The sequence below is a fragment of the Electrona antarctica genome (assembly GCF_951216825.1).
Source record: "Electrona antarctica genome assembly, chromosome: 3".
NCBI classification, from domain to species: Eukaryota; Metazoa; Chordata; class Actinopteri; order Myctophiformes; family Myctophidae; genus Electrona; species Electrona antarctica.
This window is the reverse complement of record NC_136808.1, coordinates 41,729,590-41,751,731: the sequence shown is the minus strand read 5'-3', so window position 1 is coordinate 41,751,731 and position 22,142 is coordinate 41,729,590. Positions and strand designations below refer to the sequence as shown.

General features: G+C 43.1%; 2 protein-coding genes across 5 annotated transcripts in view; one reads left to right on the top strand and one right to left on the bottom strand.

Annotated features, from left to right (window-relative positions):
- Window positions 1-9,718, bottom strand: part of ulk3 (unc-51 like kinase 3) — a 32,080-nt gene extending 22,362 nt beyond the window's left edge. Inside the window, exons 1-6 of one of the 4 annotated variants that reach the window (XM_079497764.1) lie at window positions 9,655-9,718; window positions 7,197-7,270; window positions 6,814-6,948; window positions 1,501-1,641; window positions 1,094-1,214; window positions 440-535 (exon numbers count right to left, since the gene is read on the bottom strand). In XM_079497764.1, coding sequence (XP_079353890.1) covers window positions 440-535; window positions 1,094-1,214; window positions 1,501-1,641; window positions 6,814-6,918 — 463 coding nt within the window. In that variant the 5' untranslated portion in view covers window positions 6,919-6,948; window positions 7,197-7,270; window positions 9,655-9,718. Of the gene's footprint in view, window positions 1-439; window positions 536-1,093; window positions 1,215-1,500; window positions 1,642-3,144; window positions 3,170-3,212; window positions 3,238-6,813; window positions 6,949-7,196; window positions 7,271-9,654 lie in introns of those variants that run through there. The other 3 variants (XM_079497763.1, XM_079497765.1, XM_079497766.1) reach the window with 3 other exon arrangements.
- A 513-nt stretch (window positions 9,719-10,231) lies between these two features.
- tars3 (threonyl-tRNA synthetase 3) overlaps window positions 10,232-22,142 on the top strand; it is a 30,798-nt gene continuing 18,887 nt past the window's right edge. Inside the window, exons 1-9 of the mRNA XM_079496535.1 lie at window positions 10,232-10,583; window positions 13,394-13,501; window positions 14,699-14,886; window positions 15,936-16,059; window positions 16,564-16,688; window positions 17,575-17,692; window positions 18,142-18,206; window positions 18,322-18,400; window positions 20,936-21,082. Coding sequence (XP_079352661.1) covers window positions 10,269-10,583; window positions 13,394-13,501; window positions 14,699-14,886; window positions 15,936-16,059; window positions 16,564-16,688; window positions 17,575-17,692; window positions 18,142-18,206; window positions 18,322-18,400; window positions 20,936-21,082 — 1,269 coding nt within the window. The 5' untranslated portion in view covers window positions 10,232-10,268. The remainder of the gene's footprint in view (window positions 10,584-13,393; window positions 13,502-14,698; window positions 14,887-15,935; window positions 16,060-16,563; window positions 16,689-17,574; window positions 17,693-18,141; window positions 18,207-18,321; window positions 18,401-20,935; window positions 21,083-22,142) is intronic.

Genomic DNA, 22,142 nt, shown 5'->3' with positions numbered 1-22,142 from the left:
GAAAATCAAGATTTACACTACACGCTGTCACAAACATTTTGCTGTGTAGCCTGGCTATTCCTGTGTGTGTGGCATGCACAGAGAGAGAGAGAGAGAGAGAGAGAGAGAGAGAGAGAGAGAGAGAGAGAGAGAGAGAGAGAGAGAGAGGCGTCCTCTGTGTCGGTTTCGCGCTCGTATCACGGCATCCTGCACGTGTGTGAGATGTAAAAAGGAATAAAATAAAAACAAATGAATAACGGGTCTGGATCGCATCTTGGTGAACTCTTGCAGTGTGTGATGCCTAGTCTGCAACAAATCGTTTAGTGTGAAAGCCACAACGATATAATGACAGACGATTTTAGAAAAAGATTTCTGCAGTGTGAAATACATAACGATCTGATGACTCGCCGACAACTTTAAAACTCCTAGTGTGTAGGGGCCATTAGCATGATGTATTCACCTGCTAGTTTGAGGACAGAGCCACTGAGCAGTATGTTCTGTGGTTTCAGGTCCAGGTGAGAGATGTTCCTCTCATGAAGATACTGGAGGGCAATAGCTGTTAGAAGGGAACAGAAAACAGAAACAACAAAAATTAACCATATAATTAATGAAGCTGTGATATGATATGAAGGATAAATAGTACAGAAGAAAGCCCGAAGGATTGTTTCCATTGTGGTCCTTTTGGGGAAGAGAGGCAGAGGGAACAACAACACAAATACAAAACAGAGAAACAAAGCTAAAAACAAAACAATAGAAATTCAACATAAAAGAAACTGAAAAGAGAGGGAAAAAAAGTAATTTCACATTAAAGACAAACGAAAACCAAGAAACATTTATTCTTCGTTATTTTTATCGAAATGATCAAGTACTTAGTTTAAAATTAAGTCATATTACCAGTATTGGACAATAATTACTTAATTATTCATTATCATCACTTAATTATTCATTATCTTAAAAGGTGAGAGAGAGAGAGAGGGGTGGGGGGATGACATACAACAGTAAAGTTCCTTGGGACAGATTCGAACCGGGTATAGGATAATATTATATACTTTTGCTCAGAGTTGTATGTTGGCTAAGCAATGAACACTGGTTTAAGCCTAACAGTTCATCTCACCTATCTGCTGAAGAAAGCGTCGTGCCACGCTCTCCGGCAACAGCCTTCTGCTGCGGATGAACCTAGAGAGGTCTCCTCCAGAGCACCACTCCAGAATGAGATAGATGTTTTCACTGTCCCACTGAGAGGAGCAGGAAATGCTTCAGTTACTTATAGCTACACAAATAACTAGAATGACCAAAAGCACATGTTATCGACATGCTCCTCCTGTCCCTGGGAGCTGGTCAGTGTCAGCCCACTGCTCCTAATATTAAATATTAGGAGCAGTGGGCATCCTCCACTCATCATCCATCCACTGAACCCACCCATCCTAAATTATTTTTGTTCAAATAAGTGTGTGTAGACCTATTTGATGAGTGATGTTGGACTTCGGTTTTAGGCTTCCACACACTTCACTATCTGCTGACCTGGAAGTCCTTCAACTGGACTATGTGAGGGTGCCGCACCGTCTTGAGGATCTCGATCTCTGTCAGCAGGTTCTCCATAGAAGCCTTGTTTAAAGTCTTCTTCCCAACCACCTTCACTGCCACCGCTTCTCTACTGTCCCCCTACAAGGACACAGACAGTCAACACCTGGACGTCAGTTGCAGCTATGGGCTAAACTGGGCTCTTTATTTTACTCTTTTTCTTTTCGTTTCAACATTGTATAAAATATTTGCAATGGATGTGAAAAGTGTCAAAATATTATGGTCTATTGCAGTGGTCCTCAACAGGCGGACCGCGGTCCACGACCGGACCGCAGCACACCTCTGTGCGGACCCTGGAGAAATGATAGAATAAAGAGAAAAAGTCACCGCGACCGCGAGTTGAATTCTCCGCAACGCAATTAACGCTCTGAATGTGGACCGACTGATTGTGTGTGTGCGTGTGTGTGCCTGTGTATTATGGGCCGGCATGTCATGATGACAATGTTGCGCTGACTGGCTCACTAGCTGTTAATGGGGCACATTCACATAATGGGGGCACATAATGGGGACACATTCAGACATTCAGTTGAATGAACAAAATTGGATTTTTGGAGGTGAATAATGAATATTATATAAAAAAAATATTTTCATACTCTGCTCCCCAGTATTGGTTGGTTGGATGGGACCCGATTTGTATAAGCTTGGTTTGACTGTACTAAACAGGCATAGTTGTTTCTAGGGGTGGGGGGCGAGGGGGGCAGCCCCACCCCGTGGGGCCCACGTGGCCCGCAATTTTTTTTGCGTGCGCATGAGACTGGACCATGGTCTTATTCAAAAAATATTTGTGGACCTTCAGCATTTCTAGTTGAGGACCCCTGGTCTATTGACTCTATTCTATATCACACTAAAGATTCGCCACGCAACGCCTTGCAAGTTGCAACCATTATCCCCAATGGAAGAAATGGAAAACAAACAGAAATACAATAACACACGGACTGAACGCGAGAAATTTCTCTCCCCCTCCAGCTTTGATGCTTTCTGCATCGATTACAGTCGACTCTGTAAATGACTTAGGAGTTGCATTGGTATGTTTAAAACGGTTTTGTTTTGCGACTAGTTGCAAGGAGTTGCGACTTGTGTGGTTTGGGCTTACAAGACACAATTTGGAAGCAGAACAAAATAGTGAAATACGACAGAACAGAGATTAAATAAATCAACAAATGCAAACAACTTTAAAGGGAAAAAAACTAGTTAAAAGGGCAAAAAAACAAAGCAAAAGAAAAATGTTAACATTTAATATAAGTAGTAGTAGTCAGTCAGAGTAAGATATGTAACACACATCCTCCACTGGTGCTGAGCCAAAACTGTAGAAACAGTCAACATAATATTAAGCAGGGGGCAGGGCTCGCAACTCACTTTAAGATGCTCCAAAACTTTTATTCAGCAACAGGCATGCAGAGAAAAAACATACGACGTGGCTTTGTAGACTGTGACACCAGTAGGTCTCTTTCTGTAGGCTATGTAGTAAGAAGACTGTAACACCAGTTAGTAGACTGTCACTTACACTAGTAGGTCTACCTTTCACGTAGCCTTTTTAGGCTGTAAACACCAGTACTGTAGGCTTTGTAATCAGTAGCATAGTACCTTGCTGTAGGCTTTGTAATCTGTAGCATAGTACCTTGCTGTAGGCTTTGTAATCTGTAGCATAGTACCTTGCTGTAGGCTTTGTAAACTGTAGCATAGTACCTTGCTGTAGTAGGCTTTGTAAGCATAGTACCTTGCTGTAGTGTTTTTGATTGATTGATTGAAAATTGTATTAACAGTTTGCAGAATTACAGTACATTTCAAGCACAAACTCAATACAAAGGCTGTTAACTGTGAGTGGACGACCCAATTAAGCATTACACTTGTTTACAACAGGGTCCACCATGTTCAATTCATCAAAACATTTAGAGACGTACAAATAGACACTTCTATATAGACAAAGAACAGTACAGGAATTCATCATAATGGAGGTAAAAAGGGAAAAGAAACATATACAGTGAGGGGAAAAGGGGGGGGGGGGTTTCAGATTTTACGGGGGCCAGTTTCGAATTGCAGCTATCCGTAGGTGCCCTTTGAGAGCGGTTTTGAAGGAGTCAAGGGATTCGCATGTCTTAATGACTGTTGGTAGGGCGTTCCACATTTTGGTGGCATAGGAGCGAAAAGAATTTAGTCCCTTGTTTGTGCCGAATCTGGGTTGAACATGGTTCGTTGCACTCCCTCTGGTGTTGTGGGTGTGGACTTCGTTAACATTAAGGAAGTATCTACACAGGTACATGGGTATCTTGGTGGAGTATCGAATCTTGTGGACCAGACCCATTGCAAGATGCTGTACTCTGTCGCCGACCCTAAGCTTTGATTGATTGATTGATTGAAGAATTTATTAACAGTTTGCAGAATTACAGTACATTTCAAGCACAAACTCAATACAAAGGCTGTTAACTGTGAGTGGACGACCCAATTAAGCGTTACACTTGTTTCCAACAGGGTCCACCATGTTCAAATCATCAAAACATTTAGAGACGTACAAATAGACACTTCTATAGACAGAACAGGAATTCATCAAAAAGGAGGTAAAAAGGGAAAAGAAATATATACAGTGAGGGGAAAAAAGGGGGGGGCGGGGGGGGGATTCAGATTTTACGGGGGCCAGTTTCGAATTGCAGCCATCCGTAGGTGCCCTTTGAGAGCGGTTTTGAAGGAGTCAAGGGATTCGCATGTCTTAATGACAGTTGGTAGGGCGTTCCACATTTTGGTGGCATAGGAGCGAAAAGAATTTAGTCCCTTGTTTGTGCCGAATCTGGGTTGTACATGGTTCGTTGCACTCCCTCTGGTGTTGTGGGTGTGGACTTCGTTAACATTAAGGAAGTATCTAGACAGGTACATGGGTATCTTGGTGGTGTATCGAATCTTGTGGACCAGACCCATTGCAAGTTGCTGTACTCTGTCGTCGACCCTAAGCCATTCCAGCCTGTCGAAGTGGGCAGGGGTGAGGTGGGTTCGGGGGGCTAGATCAAGTAGGAGCCTGACCAGTTTGTTTTGGGAAGTCTGGAGCCTGGTTTTAAGGGCCTTTGAGGTGCTGTGGTACCAGGAGGTGCATGCATAGTCAAAGAAACCCTGTACAAGGGCTCCTGTTAAGGTCTTCAAGGTGTTTTTGTTGACCAGTGAGGAGATCCTGTAGAGGAATCTTGTTCTATGGTTGACTTTTTTGATTACGTTGGTGGCCATTTTATCACCGGAAAGATTAGCCTCCAGGATGGAACCTAGGTAGGTAATTTCATCTTTACGTGTGATAACATTGTCACCCACTCTAACCAAGAAGCCATTTGCCTTGCTGAGATTACTAATAGAGCCAAAGAGAATGGATTCAGTTTTTCCCAGGTGTAAAGATAGTTTGTTATCAGCGAGCCAGGTGCAGATTCTACCGAGTTCAGAGCTGAGGGCATTTTCAACCTGCAGTTTGTCCCTGTCCGAGACCAGCAGTGCTGAGTCATCTGCGAACAGGAACAAGTTGCAGTCACAGGCTGAAGTCATGTCGTTTCCATATATTAGGAACAGTAGAGGCCCTAGTATGCTTCCTTGTGGAACGCCACAGCTCACTGGGAGGGGGGGGGACAGTGTTCCGTTCACTTCCACCATCTGTTCTCTCCCCTCCAGGTAGGATTGCATCCAGCTCACTGATGTGCTATCGAAACCAATTGCTTTTAGCTTGTTAACCAGTATGGAGTGGTTCACGGTGTCAAAAGCCTTTTGGAGGTCCAGCATGACCATGCCGCAGTATTTGCCAGCGTCCACCTCTTGTTTGATGTGGTCGCTTAAATAGAGAAGGCATGTGTCAGTGGAGTGGGATGTTCTGAAGCCAGATTGGAACTCGTACAATAATTTGTTAGTGGCAAGATACTTTTCAACCTGTTCATAGACTATTTTTTCCATCACTTTCGAGATGGAACTAAGAATAGAAATAGGGCGGTAGTTGCCGGGGTCTAATTTACTCCCTTTCTTGTGCAAGGGGGTTACTTTGGCCAGTTTGAAATCTTGGGGGACCTGTCCCTGTTTGATGGAGAGGTTTACTATGTGGGTGATGATTGGAGCTATAGAGATGGCTGAGTCTCTGAGAAATTTGGAGGGAATGTTGTCATGGCCTGTGGCCTTGTGGGGTTGGAGGGCACTCAGTTTCTTAATTATCTCATCAGTTGTTGCCATAACTAGTTTAAAATCGTCTTTACAAACACCTAGGTTTTTGTAGAAGGTTGTAATGTGCTCTACACCAAAGAGCCCAGAGTGGGAGGGCAGTTTGTTAACCAGAGTTGTTGCTATGTTTGTAAAGAAGATATTCAAGTAGTTGGCCACATCAAGGTTGTCAGTGATGAGAGTGTTGTCAGATTTGATGTTTATGTTCGAAAATCTGGTTTTTAGTTTCTGACCATAGCTTAGTTGATTGTTTAGTAGCTTCCAGAGCTCATGAGGATTGTTTTTGTTTTCCTGAGCTTTATCATTAATGAAGTTACTTTTAGCTGATTTGGTCATGGCAGTTACACTGTTTCGTAGTTTGATTCGTTGTGTATTAAGGTTGTTCAAACGAGCTTGGCGAACACTGTCGAAGCGCTTGGCTAGCTTTGACTTGCATTTTAGAACTTCAGAGCATTTTTTGTCTCTGGCTTTCATTGCAGCCAGTATGTCCGAATTCATCCATGGTTCCGAGCGGGTTTTGCCCCTGGTGGTTCTCAAAGGAGCCATGTTGTTCAGTACTGATGTAAATTTGGTTTTGAAGCCAAGCCAAGCTTCTTCGACAAGTGTGCTTTTAAGCTCATCGGACCAATCCAGACTCTCCAATACTTGGTTAAAGACCTCACTAGAGTAGGTTTTGAGGTCCCTTGATATGACTGGCTACCTGCGACAGAGCGCCGGAACTGGCTATCTGCGCGTTCCTGCCTCTGTCGCAGGTAGCCAGGCACGGTGATGGAGGCGGTACAATAGGATGTCAATAAGGAAGTCAAGGAAGGAAGGAAGAGAGCTGCCAAAACGGTCGTACAAACATTAAAAATACTTAACGGCTTCTGAGCCGTTCGCGGGGGGGGGGGGTCAGATGGTTCGTTGTCTCCTATAGCGTTCATATGCTTCTTTTGGAATATGTCAGCGTGACACCCACCCAAGTCAGGGTAAATCAGATTGCATCCCATGTCGCTTGAAGTCGATGATAAGGAACCCTACGTAAAGTCATCAAAATGTCAGAAACTTTAACGTAGGGTTCCGAAAGGAGCTACATAGTACCTTGCTGTAGGCTTTGTAAACTGTAGCATAGGTCCCACTCCCCAGCTTCTCTGTCAGGATGAAGTCAGCTAGTTTCGGAGGGGCGAAGCTGGAAGTCGCAGCCATGGTGCTGTAACTGGTGCTGCATCAAATGTCCTAAAAGAGCAGGGCAGGTTCCGTGTAGTGCAAAGTTTATGCTTAATGGTAGACTACAAGAAACATGTTTCATTGGATTTTATGCAGTGCTGTTGTAGTGTTGTTAGCCAATCAATGTGTACTAATACAACATCACAGAACAGCAGTCTTCTCTTAAAGCACAACTAGAATAGTTTTCAAATGTACGATTTACTATTTAAAACTGTCTCACCTTTCTTCAGAATGTTTCAATAGAAACGAATGATTACCTGTTCGATCGTGAATCCACCAGGAATCCACACGTTACGGTTAATGTTTAGCCAATGTTTACATGCTCACAGCCGGCACTGTTCTTTTGGCAAATCTAAGTGAGCAAATATAAGACTTCCGGGGGACGATCTCTATAAATTAAGCATTTAAACGATGCTATAGGACACACATTATGTTTCTGTGTAAAAATAAGTAATAAGTAATGTTTCTGTGTAAAGATAAGTAATTAAAAAGTTATCTAAATGGATAAATGCTATTCACTGGAGAGCATGGACTTTATAAAGTGGACGCTGGACAAAAATCCCTGCTATGTTTCGACTAGTGTGACATACGCACGCGTCCGGGGAGACCTCCTCTACAACACCACACTGTCCGCTAAGCAGCAGAGGTGTAAAACAAAAATTGGCACCAGGTCAGATGTAAAAAAACTTAAAAAAACTTCCCATTTCCAGACTACAGTGGACTAAAGTGGACGCTGGACAAAAATCCCTGCTATGTTTCGACTAGTGTGACATATGCACGCGTCCGGGGAGACCTCCTCTACAACACCACACCCTCCGCTAAGCAGCAGAGGTGTAAAACAAAAATTGGCACGCCATACAGCGAGGTGAATCATAAAAAAATGTCCCATTTCCAGACTAAAGTCAACTAAAGTGGACACTGGACAAAAATCCCTGCTATGTATCGACTAGTGTGACATATGTACATGTCCGGGGAGACCTCCTCTACAACACCACACTGTCCGCTAAGCAGCAGAGGTGTAAAACAAAAATTGGCACGCCATACAGCGAGGTGAAACATAAAAAAATGTCCCATTTCCAGACTAAAGTCAACTAAAGTGGACACTGGACAAAAATCCCTGCTATGTATCGACTAGTGTGACATACACACATGTCCGGAGAGACCTCCTCTACAACACCACACTGTCCGCTAAGCAGCAGAGGTGTAAAAATTTAATTGGCACACCATACAGCGAGGTGAAAGGTCAAAAAAATGTCCCATTTCCAGACTAAAGTCAACTAAAGTGGACACTGGACAAAAATCCCTGCTATGTATCGACTAGTGTGACATACGCACATGTCCGTGGAGACCTCCTCTACAACACCACACTGTCCGCTAAGCAGCAGAGGTGTAAAACAAAAATTGTAACTAGACATTGAGAATGTTATTGAATTAAACACAAGTCACAAGTCCTTTCCTAAATTCTGTGATATCTTGCATTCTAAATGGATTTTGACTGTCTGTTTCTTTGCGCAGTTTGTTTTGATCATAGGCGATTCACACCTCAGAGCTCTAGTTGATGGGTTCTGTATTCTTTTATATTCTATTGTATTTTAGTCCACTTTTTGTAGAGGAGGTCTCCACGGACATGTGCGTATGTCACACTAGTCGATACATAGCAGGGATTTTTGTCCAGTGTCCACTTTAGTTGACTTTAGTCTGGAAATGGGACATCTTTTTATGTTTCACCTCGCTGTATGGCGTGCCAATTTTTTTTTACACCTCTGCTGCTTAGCGGACAGTGTGGTGTTGTAGAGGAGGTCTCTACGGACATGTGCGTATGTCACACTAGTCGATACATAGCAGGGATTTTTGTCCAGTGTCCACTTTAGTTGACTTTAGTCTGGAAATGGGATATTTTTTGACCTTTCACCTCGCTGTATGGCGTGCCAATTTTTGTTTTACACCTCTGCTGCTTAGCGGACAGTGTGGTGTTGTAGAGGAGGTCTCCACGGACATGTGCGTATGTCACACTAGTCGATACATAGCAGGGATTTTTGTCCAGTGTCCACTTTAGTTGACTTTAGTCTGGAAATGGGATATTTTTTGACCTTTCACCTCGCTGTATGGTGTGCCAATTTTTGTTTTACACCTCTGCTGCTTAGCGGACAGTGTGGTGTTGTAGAGGAGGTCTCCACGGACATGTGCGTATGTCACACTAGTCGATACATAGCAGGGATTTTTGTCCAGTGTCCACTTTAGTTGACTTTAGTCTGGAAATGGGATGTTTTTTGACCTTTCACCTCGCTGTATGGTGTGCCAATTAAATTTTTACACCTCTGCTGCTTAGCGGACAGTGTGGTGTTGTAGAGGAGGTCTCCCCGGACATGTGCGTATGTCACACTAGTCGATACATAGCAGGGATTTTTGTCCAGTGTCCACTTTATAAAGTCCATGCACTCCAGTGAATGGACTTGGGCACTCCAGTGCATGGACTTGGGCATTTATCCATTTAGATAACTTTTTTATTATTTAATTTATTTAATTACTTATTTTTACACAGAAACATAATGTGTGTCTTCACAATAACTGTAATGTAATAACAATACTAATAATGTAATGTAATAATTATTTAATTAACCACGCTTTTATTCTGAAAGCAACCGGATGTCTTAAATTTGCTAGCTCTCAAACAGGAAGTTCTAGATTTGCTAAAAGAACGGAGCCCTCACAGCCTCACACCAGGATCACACGCTACACGACGAGAACATATGGCACTTTTGCCGTAGTTTAGGGTTGTAAGGCAGACTGCTCTCCTTTACGTTTTAAGTTTTAACATAAATTGTATCATTGGTTTATCGTGATTAATAGTTTGTTATAGTTTTCAAAATGTGGTAATACTTTTGACACCAGAGTAGGCCTACACGAAATTTATCTGGTTGTTGCTATCCTGACGTAAATCATGATAACAAATAAAATAAAACAAACAAAATAAAATAAAAGGGTAAAAACTACCCTAGGAAATGACAGCGCATGCTGGTGAACTGTCAACTTATGTATAGTGTCAGCAAAATGTGGCACTGCCCTCTAATGTTTGTACCCGGTACTGCAGATGAGGTGACGGGGCCAATTGTCTGTCGGTTGAAATTCATTTTAAAAGGCAGACATATGAATTAAATAATTTGTTATTGGTCTTTAAGAATGTAATTAAGAACATCAATGTAAACTGTTTGGGGTTCTAAAATGTGAGCGACACAGTCGTCAACAACAACCACAACAACACAGGAGGGCGCTGTTCTCCCCACGCAGCTGATCAAGACGTTTGTTTCTTTCTCCAAGAGATTTTAAAGATGGCGGAGTGCATGGCTGCACGCCTGGCCGCACAGGAGCACCAAATTCAGCTCCTCACTAAGGAGATAACGAGTCTTCGTGACGGCCTGGTGAACGGAGGTCTGAATATCGCCTGTGTCCCCGTCCCCGTCGTCTCCCCGGAGCTGGAGAGCCTCCGCAGCGAGAATGAGAAGCTCACATACCGGCTGGTGCACCTCCGCCGAGGTCTGCAGGCAGAGCTGCAGCTGGAGGCCCAGCAGCGGCAGTCACCAGCAGCCACTGTCACTGTCAAAGCTCCACATAGGAACACTAGCAAGAACCCACCAGATAACAAGGTAGAGGAACGCGGCAACGCCTCCTGGCTAGATCTGTTTACTTCTGTTATTGTACCACGTCATTATAATAATATAATTATCTAATATAAGGAAAAGTAGTAATAAGAATGCAGCTGCTGACTACTCTCTCTTTGCCAAGCCCCCTGGCTACTCTACTCCCCCTTTCTAGAAATAGCAGTGACACCCTGTGTTACCCAGTGCCATAGCTCCTTTCGGAACCCTACGTTAAAGTTTCTGACATTTTGATGACTTTATGTAGGGTTCCTTCTCACCGGATTCAAGCGACATGGGATGCAATCTGATTTCCCCTGACTTAGCCCTGTGCTGCGGTGTGGGTGTCACGCTGACATATTCCAAACGAAGCATATGAACGCTATAGGATACAACGAACCCTCTCACCCCCCCCCGAACGGCACAGAAGCCGTTAAGTATTTTTAATGTTTGTACGACCGTTTTGCCAGCTCTGAAATTCTCTCTTCGGTCCCTCCTTGTTGACATCTCGGTTGGCTAGCTGCGCCTACGAGGCGCGTAGGGAGGCGCTGCTAGCCAACCGAGATGCCGAGAGGCGGTACAATGGGATGTCAACAAGAGAGAATTTCAGAGCTGCCAAAACGGTCGTACAAACATTAAAAATACTTAACGGCTTCTGAGCCGTTCGCGGGGGGGGTGAGAGGGTTCGTTGTATCCTATAGCGTTCATATGCTTCGTTTGGAATATGTCACCGTGACACCCACACCGCAGCACAGGGCTAAGTCAGGGAAAGTCAGATTGCGTCCCATGTCGCTTGAATCCGGTGAGACCGGACCCTACGTCGTAGGGGTCCAAAGGAGCTCAACCCGGGGGGTCCGGAGACGGGCTACCAGTGCCACAACCATGCAGACCAAGGGTGTTTGCTTTGAATTCTCTATTTGAGCGACCACATATCAAACAAAATGTGGATGCTGGCAAATACTGTGGCATGGTCATGCTGGACCTCAAAGGCGTTTGACACCGTGAACCACTCCATACTGGTTAACAAGCTAAAAGCAATTGGTTTTGAACTTTTGATAGCATTTTGGGCCTGTGGCTCCCTGGCTATTTTTGGTGTCGTCCACAGTTTAACAGTTTTGTATTGAGTTGTGCTTGAAATGTACTGTAATTCTCCAATCTGTTAATAAACACTTCAATCAATCAATCAATTGCATCATGTTCTCTTGGGCTTGGCACCTTTTAATAATAATAGTAGATTAGTTGCGACCGAAGGTCACAGTTAACTATGGAATCGTGCATTTCCTGTCACGTGACAGCAGGGATGGAGCATGTGACATCATCAGGGATGGAGATCCCTGATCATGTCATCAATATTAAGCCCATATGTGGAGATCCCTGATGTCATCAATATTGTTCAACAACTCTACATCTGACCTCAAACCCTTAGATCTCCATATATATAGAGCTGACCTGTTCTGACATTCCATATGTTGATCCTATGGAATGGCCCGGTAGCCAGCGAAAACTGGAGTTCTCAACAGGCCCGAAAATTAAGATCTTACTCCCCATGCCAAAGCACCAGCGCTTGTCCAGTAGTCTGCTGTCACCCAGGCGGATATGTTGATCTGACCCCCATTCTAAAGTGCCAGCGCTCACCAAGCAGTCTGCTGTCACCCAGGCGGATGCGTGCACGTGACCTCTTCCTTTAGGGCGAGGTCGCTTCTCGCCCTCGGGCGTCTTACTGGTAGTATGCATTGTTCATTTGTCCCCTCTGGGATATTCATCTTCACAGTCTGTTACTCTGTTCCAACAGAAAACACATAACCATAATGCACAAAACAACATAGCACATAACCCATAATGCCAAGACAATACATGAAGTCCCCAGAATACACAGAACCATCATATCAGCTAGCCACAAGCAACTCTAAGATCCTATTTTTAATATCTGGAAACTAGATTTGCAATACCAATTACCAACCTTTGACAGCACAGAAATCCAAACAGAAAAGTCCTATCTGATTGTATTGGGCGGCTGTGGCTCAGGAGGTAGAGCAGGTCGTCCAATGATCCATGGGTCGGCGGTTCGAATCCCGGCAGACACTGAACCCTACATTGCCTCCAATGAGTCGGTCGGTGTGAGCTTGCCGCCATTGGTGTGGGAAGTGAGGACGCTGGCGTCGACTGTTTGCCGCTTCACCTCCCAATGTATGAATGAATGAATCATTGTAAGCGCTTTGAGTAGGCACGTAGTGCATAGAAAATGCAATTAATTATTAGATAGGACTACGTTAAACTCACCAACATTAATTTGCAACTGTACGGAAAGCTTGAATTATCCTTTATCTGCAAGTGTTTGTTTCAAAGAAATCCACCATAGACATATGAACTACTTTCTATCAATAAATTCGGTGCAGGTGATTGCAGTGTTGCAAGTGTTAAAGTTTGGAAGCGCTCGTTGGAAATCACTCAACGTTCTTAATCTTGCATACCACCTGTTTCAAAATTGCACATAATGCAGAAGGCAGCAGAAGACAGGACATTGCGTTATTGAAAACAAGTGCTTCCAAACAGGCAGAAAGTAGCTCATAATAATTATGTCTACAGTGGATATTTATGAAACAAACACTTTGCAGATAGAGGATAATTCAAGCTTTCCGTACAGCTGCAATGTTGGTGAGTTTAACGTTGTTTATATTGTTTAAATACAATCAGAGCAGTGCTAAATGTGTGATAACTTTATTGTTTAATGTTTTGTACTTTAATGAAATGTGATGTGGTGTTGATTATGTTTATCATACAAATTAAATTGATATACGTTATGCACGTGCTCTTAACAGGTGGTGATCCCTAATGCCAGGCCAGGTGACAAGCCAGCTGACAAGGGCAAGAAGGAAAAGAAGGACAATAAGGACAATAAAGGACAGGAAGCCGGAGGTGGAAAAAAAGTGGGTTTCAACTACTACACCATCACATAGAATCCTTCTCTACATCCACCAACTGCTTGCTTGTGTTCATATTAACCAAATAATCCCCATATAATTCCTTGTATGATAAATATTGAAAATAGCAGATCTACAAGCTCTCAGCAGTCGGCATGTCGCTATTTTAGCTATTTAGCAATTAAAGGTGCTTTGTGTGTGTGTGTGTGTGTGTGTGTGTGTGTGTGTGTGTGTGTGTGTGTGTGTGTGTGTGTGTGTGTGTGTGTGTGTGTGTGTGTGTGTGTGTGTGTGTGTGTGTGTGTGTGTGTGTGTGTGTGTGTGTGTGTGTGTGTGTGTGTGTGTGTGTGTGTGTGTGTGTGTGTGTGTGTGTGTGTGTGTGTGTGTGTGTGTGTGTGTGTGTGTGTGTGTGTGTGTGTGTGTGTGTGTGTGTGTGTGGGTGGTAAAAAAAAACCCAAAAAAACAGCCTCAGATACCGGTATTTAGGCTAAATGAGCCTTTGAATAAAAACAACGACCGCCCCATCTGTGCTCATGTTAAAGATGATTTTGGCACCTAAAGCTAAAGATCTGCCGCCTTCTGGCGTCCAAGCTGTTAATAATCATAAAATACCTTTTCAGGTGGGTTGCCCATTTCATCCAATCAGGAATAATTATAATAATAAACATTACTTACACCACTGTTAATTATGCTTTTGATTAGATTTTGCGTATAAGAAGAGGTTCTAGAGGTTCTAAACTCTGTTGTCACACAACAGAGTTTATTGACCAGAACAGTAAAGTTACGTTCAAACTGACCAATGAAGATCAGTTCGACCTCAACCTGGGAACCCATCGGCCCAAAAAAAATTAAGATAAAAATGTTTTCCTTTGAATTTGCCTCTGGGTGCACCGTCTTTGTTTACAGTACTAACAACAAACTCTACACATTGTAATAGGAGTTGCCGACAGATTCAGCTTCCTCCTTTCAAACTTGCGTTGAAACGTGTGTGTGTGTGTGTGTGTGTGTGTGTGTGTGTGTGTGTGTGTGTGTGTGTGTGTGTGTGTGTGTGTGTGTGTGTGTGTGTGTGTGTGTGTGTGTGTGTGTGTGTGTGTGTGTGTGTGTGTGTGTGTGTGTGTGTGTGTGTGTGTGTGTGTGTGTGTGTGTGTGTGTGTGTGTGTGTGTGTGTGTGTGTGTGAGACTCATTCTCGTGTGTTGTGTCCCCAGGTGAAGCCATTGCCTGGCTACATAGCAGAGCGACTGAGTATGTACGAGGAGCTGAAGAAGGAGAGCGATGCCCTGCAGGCGAGAAGAGCTGCGGACGGAAAGCCAATCACTATTGAGCTTCCGGACGGTCGCAAGGTGGAGGGACAGGCCTGGGTCAGCACCCCCTACCAGCTAGCCTGTGGTATCAGGTATTGTAGGACACCTGCTGGATATGTTTTTTTTTGTCTAATAGATGTTTTGTTGATTGAATACATAGGACCACAATGGAAACAAGTCCCCTTTTAGCCTTAATCTTAATGTCTGACTGTACCACATGCTGTTTATTTTTTACTCAATTATTACATCAATCAATCAAGAATGTCTTGATTGTTAGTAACAATTAGATGTTCATTCTATCTAGTCATTATTGTATCTATAGTGGGCATTACAATTTACAATTGTGGAATTTAGCAGACGCTCTTTATGCGGAGCTACTTAAAGTAAGCAAGGTAAACATATACAGTAGGCTACCTCAAATGCATATAGCGGAGGCGCTACAGGCAATAATCGTGCGATTATTGCCTGTAGCGCCTCCACTTTACGATAAATGTATGAAATTTGGCACACAGTTAGAGCATGCCATAAGGAACATTTTTGGCTATAGGGCCATCGCAGATTTGTCCTGTGGTGACCATGACAGCCATTTTCCAAAATGGCCATCACCTGCTGTTATTTTACAAATTCAGGTTCTAGACCACCTAGGATCTTGATTCTGGTGACTAATTTACATTTTCAAGGATGAGGAATACACTGGTACTATTTAGATTTGTCCTGTGACCATTGCAGCCATTTTTCAAAATGGCCGCCACCCTGCTGTTATTTTACCAATAACTCAAGTTATAGACCACTTAGGATCTTCCTTATGGCATGCTTTAATAGAGACAGTGTAATCAGTGTAATCTAGGATCATAGGTGAACCTAGCATCAGTCTAAGTATAATTATCAAAACATAAATGATAAATTATATGTATATTGACACTATTGGATGCCAGGTCAAATTAATGAACCTGGCATCTGTCTACATTCTAACTAATCCCCCCCCCCATCTTGTGTTAATGATATAGCCACTGCTCCTAATAGTTAGGATGGGTAAATGCAGAGAACAAAATTCTACGTACAATACATCTGCAAAATGTACTGTAGCAAATACTCCCACAACAAAAAGCTCTTTCAGACACTAATGTGTTTTGTCGATTAGTCAGGGCCTTGCCGACAACGCAGTGATTTCTCGGGTGAGTGGGGAGCTGTGGGACCTGGACAGACCTTTGGAGAAAAACTGCTCTCTGGAGATTCTCCGCTTTGACAACGAGGATGCCCAGGCGGTGAGTAGGACTGACGCAGTGCTTTGGTGAGAAGTGGGCAGTGAAAATGTGTTGTGTAGCTTAATAACAATGTTAAGCGTGCGTGCGTGCGTGCGTGCGTGCGTGCGTGCGTGCGTGCGTGCGTGCGTGCGTGCGTGCGTGCGTTTTTAGGAGGAAATCACTCTGTGGCCCTCCAATTAAAATCAACCGTAAATGGCACTCCTCTGTAGTTCACCGAATAAGAGCTCGTACCACATAAAAAGGGCTCTATTATACTAATAGTCCTTGTCTCTATTCACTCTCTTTTGGATGAATGTTAGAGAACATATTCCAGTGTGCTCCAGCTGAACAATCTGAGTGACCTTTCAATTTATTTATTACAGTTTTCAGTGAAATAATTGAATTTATTTCAGCAGTGACGTTTCTGTGTTAAATAACACAATTCCAACTAACTAGGTAATTGCATCCATTTTAACATGAGGAGCATCATCTAATTTGACAGTGTCATTTTTTTTCGTCTTTCAGGTATACTGGCACTCCAGTGCTCACATCCTGGGGGAAGCAATGGAGTGTTACTATGGAGGCTGCTTATGTTATGGACCCCCCATTGAGAATGGCTTCTACTATGACATGTACATGGATGAGCACACGTAAGCAAAGTACAATCACCATAAAGCCTGAGTTATACTCACAACCCGACGCTCTGTGACATGTTGTGAGCTTGTAGATCGCCTATTTCTGGTGATGCGCAATGCCGGCGCACAACTAAGGATAAATCAGGCATAAGCATTTTCTTGACTGCTAAGTGAGATACTAAACACAGGATGGTGAGTGTGTGTCTCATGCAGAGCACACTGTGTGCCCAATGATGTTTTAGCAGGGCTGCAGACCAGGAGTGGATTATTAGAAGAACCTGGTCAGTGCAGAATTCTGGTCCGACTGCAAAACCTGCAGGTCTCATTTATTGAGTTATTTACTGTAATTAACGCGTATTTATCCCAGTTGATGCTGTTGTTTCCACTTTCCTTTTCCACAGAATTAATTTATATAATTTAGCAAACATATAGTTTGCAGAATCAGAGTATATTGTCTCTGTCGGGTAGAAACCTCATATGTCCAAAAACTGTTACCTTTCAGAATTCAAATTCAAAAGTAGCACATCAACAAGCTTCACTTGGCACCACATTTCAAGCCTACTACTTTTTAGTTTTTTTGGCTTTCGCCTTTATTTTATATTTTTTTATAGAGGGACAGACAGTAGGCTGACAGGAAATGGGGAGAGAGATGGGGGGGGAGGGGGGGGTGACATGCAGTAAAGGCCGTCGGGATCGGGAGTCGAACCCGCGGCACACTGCTAGACATGGACTACCGGCCAAGGTGCCTGGACTGCTGAGCCACGGCCCAGCCTACTTTTGATGTTTTTGTGTGACGCTATAGTCTGATCAAAAAGGGTGTTCATTTACGGGCAAAAACAGTTAAAATATGGAGATAAGATATTTCTTCGCGACAGCGACAATATGTTATATGTTGTTCTAGGAGTGTGTCCAGCAATGAATTTGGGGACCTGGAGACACTGTGTAAGGCCGTGGTGAAGGACAAACAGGCTTTCGAGAGGCTGGAGGTCAGCAAGGAGACACTTCTGAAGATGTTTAAGGTGAGAAACCCATTCTTGCACAACCTGTCCGGTTCCTGCAATGCTCTGGAAATCTTTGGAATAAAATATGACATTACTTCCATCTCTTATAATAATGGATAATAATAATGAACATTATATAGCACTTTAAAAAAACAAATTTACAAAGTGCTTCACGGACATGGAAATGGAATGAAACAATGGTGCAAATAAAAATATATGCAATGCAATCAAGAAATGGGAACAGAAGAGAATGTATAAAGTCTGTATATTATCAAAGCATACAAATAAAAGATGATGATGATGTAGTCACAAACAATTTTTTGCCTATGATGCCATTCAAAATGTGTAAGGAATCCAGAACAATATGATATTGAAATGAAAAACAATATATTTTTTATATAATTCTTTGCCTATGATGGCATTCCTCTACTCGGAATGTCTCTTAATGTGAGCCATTTGTCTTTTAGTACAACACATTCAAGTGTCGCATTCTGAACGAGAAAGTCACCACACCCACTACCACTGTCTACAGGTTAGTGAGTCAGTGATATTACTGAGATGGCTTGATTTAATCCAGAGAACACATGATTTAATTGTTTCCGCACAGTGGAACTGCCATTTCTAATAGAATTTTTCACAATCTACAGGTGCGGACCTTTGATTGACCTGTGCAGGGGACCCCATGTCAGACACACTGGAAAGATTAAAGCCATGAAGATCTACAAGGTAAGTGAATGAGACTGGGTTGTCTTTTGAACCACTCTACGTTGACAAATTAAACTGCCCAGCGATTATGCTCCAACGTTGACTTGTTTTAACTCATTCTATATAACTGAAGCGTTGATGATAGCGTTTGTTATGGATGAATTAAAATAACATTGTGGTAGACATTTTAATTACATAGCCACTTTTACTTCCGGTTTCTGGCCCGTGAGATTTTCGCCTTCAAAATAAGACATAAGAAATATTGTGGCATTGGGTGAATTAAACGATAATTTATTCTGGCATTGAATGTGTCGGGAACGCACTCCAAACGAACAAGACCTTTGTTTAGATTCAGAAAGTTTTTGTATTGAGTTGTGCTTGAAATGTACTTGCTGAATCGAAGAAAGAAAGAAAAGAAAGGTGTTTGAAGCCCAACACACACCGTCTGTGAACACCGCCCGTCAAAACAGCCGCCTCCGTTATTTTCAATGAACCTATCCCACCCCGGCGGCGTCAGACGCGCGCTGGCGCGTGTTCACACCTCGCCTGATGCTCCGATACGCCGCTGTTCTATTTTCCAGGCGTTGCCACGCGGCCTCCATCCAGGAATCCGTGGGCGTGGCTGCGCACCCGCTTCACAGACGGTGTGTGTTGGGCTTTATACTGCCCCAGAACTCGGTTCCAAGTCACACCAGTTGGTCAGAAATCTGTGTGACCAGTATCTACTGTTCCTAAGCAACAACAACAAAAAGGATATTTAACAGATGATGTCCAGCATGGAATTAACATGCTGGCATCTAGCACGCTGTACTACACGATAATTCCCCCCATCTATGCCAATTATTACATGTTTACAAGCAAGTACAACATGTACGTTCAATACAACATATAATCTAGGATTCAGTATACTGTAGACTATGTGGGCAATATTCAGTGCTATAGTCATTAGCCTCTTTTACATTAAGTAGTACAGACATGGAATTGGAGAGCGCTGTTGTTCTGCTGTTAAGCACTCGAGCCTCGGCATCCCTATTCTGCGGGGGAACATTTGCCGAAAATAGCAGATCTATCTTCAACAAATTTGGTGTAGAGGGAAAACAAAGCTTGCTAAGTACAGTTGAAACCCAGGTCCATTTTACTAAGAGTAGCAGGTTTAAGTGGTTAAACAGCACATGTAGTCGCAGAGTCAAATTGACATCCATGTAAAAGGCACAGTTGACTTGGGAAGATGGGTGTGATATGGTCTGCTCTCCTCACCCTCCCTGCCTGGCTTCCCTCCCCCGAACATGGGCCAAATGTGTTCGCACAGATGCCTAACAAAGCCGGATGCACCACGGTGGATTCGAACCCTCAACCTCTGCGGTGGTGGGCAGGCACTTTACCACCCAAGGAATGTCTCCTTCAGAGTATTTCTGATCACACAAACACATTCATGTGTCACTATGATTACAGTCACTGTGATTAGTTACTGTGTTTACAGGCTATTTGTACAGGCTTACACAGTTGTCCTGGAGTGTCTGTGAATGTGCTCTGCTGTAGTTAGAAGGACTGTGTTTAGAAACAAATATCACTAGATGTGGATGCTCTAGTCTAGTGGCACACTTCTGATTCTGGAATGGCAGCATGCTATGTAAAATCTGACATGGGGCTTTTTTGTCGTTCTGTGTAAAAATGTGTTAATGCTGTGTGTGTGTGTGTGTGTGTAGGTCAGGTATCATAACATACAGTATCTATGAGATATGACTTCAAATATGGGCACGGTTTCCCCCCAATCAGAGGCACAAGAAATGTAGCGCTGATTGGTCCAGCGGTTTGTGGGACTAGCTCCAGACACTGACACACATACACAGACAGACGGACCGACCCCCCTATAGATGCCTTGCCTCTGAGGAACCATGCCAAAGGTTTGGACCTTCTCTCTGTCCGTCCGTCCGTCCATCCGTCCGTCCGTCTGTCTGTCCAGTGAGCCAACATGCACAATATCAGATGCTGTGCATATTCCCTCAAGTTATAGAGTGAACAGAAGAATATAAAGGCCCTGACACATTGAAAGCGTCAGACATGCATGTCATCAGACTGTGGTCTTTCAGAGCTCTGCTCTATTTTGGAGCATCAACAATTAGGACAGCCAGAGACCAAGTGAAATAGAAGTACAGTGCGTACTCCTGGTGTCTGTGCATGTGTGCTTTGTGATGTAGGTTTTTTGGTACCTTTTAGTCAGTGCAACGCACTTTAAAAGCCTGTGAAATATTTCTATGCCTTGAATGACACATGGATGAGAGGAGTGCTACAAGTGGACGGTTTATTTTCTGACTTCTGCCAGTGCCACAGGGAGCAGTGAGGGACATTGCAGATGGTACATGTACAAAGGACTAAATGCAAAAGGCCAAATGATTATACATGAGATGATTATGAAACCAAAAGGCTGACAAACGAGCCTATACAGTAAATAACACAGCCCACACCCCGACTTTGTATTATATATATCCCCGGTCCGGACTAAAAACTAAAATGACACTGATGGTTTTGCGGTTTTACCATGTGTGTCATCACCAGAACTCCTCTACCTACTGGGAGGGGCGTTCTGACATGGAGACCCTGCAGAGGATCTATGGGATCTCCTTCCCCGACTCCAAGATGCTCAAGGAGTGGGAACGCTTCCAGGAAGAGGCCAAGAACAGAGACCACCGCAAGATCGGAAAAGTGAGTATTATTATTAGTGCACTGGCTTTCAAACGTTTATAACGTTTATATAAAAATAGCCGAAAGGCACACCTGTATTTCAATGTGCTTGTAGATCAGGGGTATTCAACTAGATTAGGTCCGGGGCCACAACTGTAGAATGATTTTTTTTTATTCTACAAATGCATTTTGTGTTCAAACACAAAATGCATTTGTGTAGATTTTTTTGTGTAGATTTATGTAGACTAATACATGTGTGCACAGTATGAGCACAGGGTGATATGTCTATACAAGTATATGCTATACCTTAGAATAGACCTATTTGACAGAACGAGCGTCAACGAGCACACACACTGACACACACACACACACACACACACACTGCAGGAGTGTCTAATTTCTCTCCAAACGCCCTTGAATATGATAGAATATAATTTAGGATTACTGTCATTATGATAATCTAGCACTTTATATATCGCACACATCATACCTGTAACTTTCTCTCTTAAAGTTTTTCCAAGGGCCACTAGGGGGCGCTCCACGGGCCGCATTTGGCCCGTGGGCCGCCAGTTGAAGAGCCCTGTAGATTAAACATTTTGATCACATGACTTCAGAGATAATGTGTACCGATTTGTGTGAGATTTATTCAAAAGTTGTGCAAAACGTGTGTTTTGAAGAAAACGCTAAATGATGTAAAATGAAAACAAACAAAAAACGAGGTCAAGTATCACATAAAAAGAGATAACATACAATATATTTAAAAAAGTAGCACTATCAATCTGGTTTATAAAAATTATGTTATTGTGTGTTTTGAGTGTACAGTATGAAGTCTAAACAGTAGGGTTGTCCCGATCGGATCGGGTGATCGGAAATCGGCTCCGATCTCATGATGTTCAAAAGATCGGAATCGGAGAGAAAAGATCGGATTTTTAATTGTCTAATGTAAATCTCAAAGAAAGATGTATAAGCAATGACATTTTGTAAAAACTGTTATGGTTGTTTTCCTTCTGGTCCCAGTCAGAGATCATCAAACAAAGACTAGTCACACTCAGAGGTGTGAAAGACACCTATAATGAAAACA